Source organism: Notothenia coriiceps, unplaced genomic scaffold, assembly GCF_000735185.1.
Source record: "Notothenia coriiceps isolate Sejong01 unplaced genomic scaffold, NC01 NC01_scaffold00010968, whole genome shotgun sequence".
Lineage (NCBI taxonomy): Eukaryota > Metazoa > Chordata > Actinopteri > Perciformes > Nototheniidae > Notothenia > Notothenia coriiceps.
In genome coordinates this window covers 694,230-698,978 of record NW_011343669.1, presented here as the reverse complement: position 1 = coordinate 698,978, position 4,749 = coordinate 694,230, and the positions used below count along the sequence as shown (strand labels likewise).

Genomic DNA, 4,749 nt, shown 5'->3' with positions numbered 1-4,749 from the left:
ACCAGCTCTCATACTGCTCTCATAGTATGCCTCTCGTCCAATGAAATGACTTGCTCGCTCTATGACGCGTTGAACCCAATGTGAGAAAATTACTCTGAATTCTGCGACGCAGCACCGGAGATTACTTCCAAAAAGTTGTTCACGTTCTCAACTTTTTACGTTTAACGTTATATTCGTTCGGTACACACGTGTACCGAACCGAAAGGCCCGTACCGAATAATTTCGGTACGTGTACCGTTACACCCCTAAAAAATATGTATTATTTTGACTCCATTGTAAGAGAACAGTTTGCACAACACAGTTTCATCAAAAGTATTTCATAACAGAGGTTTGACCAAGTATGCACCTCAAACAGAAATGTAATTTTAATGCCACATGTATGGTGACGTAAAATCAAGCTACATCCTTTTTTTTCTCCTAACCCACATCTTCATACCAATTATATTTCTTTAGGTGGACGCAATGGATATGGTGCTAAGCTTTGCAACATTTTTAGCACCAAGTTCACTGTGGAGACTGCCTGTAAAGAGTCAAAGAAGAATTTCAAGCAGGTATGGGGCATGCTGACCACCTTTTACAGTTGTGTAATCACTGTAACATGTAAAGGAAAATGTTTACATGATGGTAATGCTTCCCACAGACTTGGTATGACAACATGAGCAGGACAGGGGATTCTAACATCACACCCTTTGGGGGAGATGAGTTCACTTGCATCACCTTCACACCAGACCTGTCCAAGTTTAAAATGAGCACCCTGGACAAAGACACAGTGGCTCTGATGACCAGGAGGGCGTACGACATCGCTGGAGCCTCCAAAGGTGTCCGTGTGGTCCTCAACGGCAAGAAGATCCCAGTAAGTTAGTGTGCTAGTTAAGGCTGTACTAATTACATTGAAGCTCAATCCATAGCACAAATGTTACGTTTAATAATGAGAAAAGTACACCATACGATAACTATTTAAGTGATTATTGTATAACCCTTTACGGAATACATCTTGTGATCAAAACTTTCTTTGACTTTAGCTTACAGGCTTCCGTAGCTACGTGGACATGTATCTGAAGGACAAGCTGGACGAGGTTGGCAATCCCCTCACCGTGGTCCACGAAATCGTCAATGACCGCTGGGAGGTCTGCCTCACCATGAGTGAGAAAGGTTTCCAGCAAGTCAGCTTCACCAACAGCATTGCCACCACCAAGGTAACGTCACAGAATATTAGATCTTTAATTGTGCATTTATTGTACAAGTATCTATGTAACAGAGTGATTGATGAAGTGTGAGTTGTGAATCCAATATTACAATTGTTTGAAGTAGTTCGGTGATGTATTCAGATACTCTTTGAACACAAGTTAAGTATTGGAAAAGAAACCCCTGCAAATTGTTTAACCAACTTAAAAATACAATGTGGAGAAATGCCGTACGGCCTGCAATACACCCGAAGAAACCACAAGCATTTACATTTTTAAGGATCTGAAAAAGATAGTTGTATTTCAAAATATTGATTTAATCATAAATAGTTGATAGAAAGGTTGATTTTCTTATTCTTGTTTAAATGTAATGCATAACACCCAATACATGTTTAACACTATAATGTATGTAACACGTTTTTATCAGGGACGCTCAAATCACTACTTGTGATTCCCCGGGACTTACTACTTTGAAAAATCAACTTGACTTTTGATCATTTATCATCTTGATTAGTTAGCCTTGATTAAATGAACATCTTGAAGCAGCTATGAGGCATTTGAAGGCTGACTGAACCAGTAGACCAGGCTCTTTGGCAGCAAAGTACATGTTTGGCTTCTCTCCCAGTCCACTTTGTGTCACTAAGATTAAGATTGATGTCATTTATTCTGAAAATGGGATCTTGTGTTTGTCGTTTGGACCTCAGGGAGGGAGGCACGTTGACTATGTGGCTGACCAGGTGGTCGCGAAGCTCATTGATGTGGTGAAGAAGAAGAATAAAGCCGGGGTGGCCGTCAAGCCTTTCCAGGTAAAGTTGTTGGAGCAGTAATAAAAAAAACAATAGAGTAGAAAATATTAGAAATATTCTCTGATACTGAATTTACCCTACTTCTCTCCATCCAGGTGAAGAACCACATATGGCTGTTTGTCAATTGCCTGATTGAGAACCCCACCTTTGACTCTCAGACCAAAGAGAACATGACACTGCAGCAGAAGACCTTTGGATCCGTCTGTCCTCTCAGTGCACACTTCATTAAAGAGGTGCCAATGAAGAACCACTGACATTGCATTCTTACTCAGACAAGTGTAATCATTCCAACATCACAATTTCCTCTTCATCTTCTGTTATCCACAGGCCACATCCTGTGGGATTGTGGAGAGTATCATGAACTGGGTGAAGTTCAAGGCTCAGAATCAGCTCAACAAGAAATGCTCGAGTGTTAAACACACCAAAATCAAAGGGGTGCCTAAACTGGACGACGCCAACGACGCAGGTATTTTATAGCACACAAATCTTTTTTCTACACAGAATAACCTCAAGTAATAGAATGGGAGGGATGAAACCCTCTTGAATGGTCACACATGCAGAGCACACACAGTAGGAGGTGAACTGGGACCTATCCAAGTAGCAGTCCACACTCCATATTTAGATCTGTTCAGGGATTGAACCGGCGACCCTGCGGCTCACAGTCCAAGCCCACGATATATATCGTGCAGCCCTACTGTTTACCACTACCACTGGAATCTTATACAAAAAGTATAACTAATATAATATTATTGTACCCTTAACTTAACCTGAATCTGTGCAGACCAGCCTGGTTTTAACAGAATAAATAGATATGCCAAGAAAAGGCTGTTCAGTATGCAAATGTTGATTTTGAATGTCCACGTTATGAATTAAGCTTTAATCTATCAGGTACTTCCTAACAACTGAGCTGCCCTCATCCTGCAGTAACCATGTTGTCTTGCAGGTGGGAAGAACTCCATCGGCTGCACGCTGATCCTCACTGAGGGAGACTCAGCCAAGACGTTGGCTGTGTCCGGGCTGGGGGTTGTCGGCAGGGACCGATATGGCGTCTTCCCTCTCAGAGGAAAAATGCTCAACGTCCGGGAGGCCACGCTCAAACAGGTAAACCCACCTTCATTCTGATCATGACATGCCATGTCGTTTTGAAGATGGGGCTGCATGATTTGGAGGAACACAAATAATTGCAATTATTTTTCTTATGTTTTTAAAGGACCTTTACCAACCGTTCTCCTTTTTTTGAGTCTAGAATATGATTTGTAGGCCAGGATACCGCAGGGGTGTCAAACTCAATTTCATCTCGGGCCACATCAGCATTATGGTTGCACTCAAAGGGCCGGTTGTAACTTTCAATCTTTATTTATCTATATTGCACATTTAAAACCGCCTCAGTTGACCAAAGTGCTGTGCAGGGAACAAATATAAAACAACACAATAGGAGTAAAATAATAAAACAATAATTAAAAACAAAATAAAGAGCACAATAACTAGAAACATACAAATATCAAAATGTTGTGTTCAACTAGTATTAAAAGCCTGTGCAAAACTTTAAGACTATATATAAATATATCATATAAGTATATCATATATATAAAATAATGTATTATAATACATTATTTCCTCTGCGTTGGATTAATATCTGATAGGGTAATAACTTCATAATTAACTATGTCTGAAAAGCAGAAGTCTAGGACAAATAATTGCAAGTCTCTTCAGTGGCATGTCACAAAATGAGATGCATTATGGGACATGTAGTTTGTGGAAAACGTGCTTCTGTAAAGCGGCATGTAACCGTATAATATTCTTTGCAAGCTCTTGCGGGGCCACATGAAGTGAAGTCACGGGCCTTGAGTTTGACACCCCTGCCTTTCAAAACGAAAGGATATTTTAACTAGGGATGGGCATCGTTGAGGTTTTAACTTTTATCGACACCGCTTATCGGTCCGGTCTTTTAACGGTACTCTTATCGGTTCTTTTGGAGAAAAAAAGAAGGTAAACTAACTAAACAAATTGTGAACAAAACTAACATTGCTTTTTATTTAAATTAAATACATAATATTTCACATCAAAAGAAACAACAATGTTTTAACAAATCATATTAAATAATCTGATGACAGAACTGTAAACAGAATAGCTGAAACTTTAACAAATCAAATAACTCAGTTACCTCTAATCATTAACCCATGTTTGTATAATTGAGTTAACTCTGTGTGTTGCTGCTAGCATACATAACACCTGACGTGGAAACGTTACTCGTGGATGGGGCTACATAGCTACTTAGACAGTCAAACTGTGCATTTCTCCGTCACTTTTGGTAACGATCATTGTTACCAAATGCTCGTTACCATCGAGACGGGTAAAGTTTAACCAACACCTCGGCGCACGGTTCTCTCTCCATCTCCTCGTTGTGTGTGTGTTTGCTGCATGTAGCAGCTGCAGTGCTTGTAAACTGCCCCGCCCCCTTCGCGAGCAGGGCGGGGCGAGAGAGAGATCTCTCGGTCTTGGACTGGAAAGGATCGAAAATTACTAAAAATAATCATAGATGCATTTTGAGTCTTTTTGCGTATTAGGAAACGGAGTTGGCGGGACACTAAAACTTCAATAATTTTTGGTGTAGCAATTATACACAATACATATATTTGGACCATGTCTCCAGCTAGGCCGATAAAAAGACCGCATAAACGTCGGAGCTTAGCGGTACACGGTCTTTAATAATTCAGCCCTGGGGCCCCTTTAATACCGGGGCTCGGTACCCATCCCTA

At 40.6% G+C, this 4,749-nt stretch overlaps 1 protein-coding gene across 1 annotated transcript in view; it reads left to right on the top strand.

The window, feature by feature from the left end:
- top2a (DNA topoisomerase II alpha) overlaps positions 1-4,749 on the top strand; it is a 21,291-nt gene that overhangs the window by 6,205 nt on the left and 10,337 nt on the right. Inside the window, exons 6-12 of the mRNA XM_010772202.1 lie at positions 454-551; positions 641-853; positions 1,023-1,196; positions 1,889-1,990; positions 2,086-2,223; positions 2,318-2,456; positions 2,934-3,091. Of these exons, the coding sequence (XP_010770504.1) occupies positions 454-551; positions 641-853; positions 1,023-1,196; positions 1,889-1,990; positions 2,086-2,223; positions 2,318-2,456; positions 2,934-3,091 (1,022 nt within the window). The remainder of the gene's footprint in view (positions 1-453; positions 552-640; positions 854-1,022; positions 1,197-1,888; positions 1,991-2,085; positions 2,224-2,317; positions 2,457-2,933; positions 3,092-4,749) is intronic.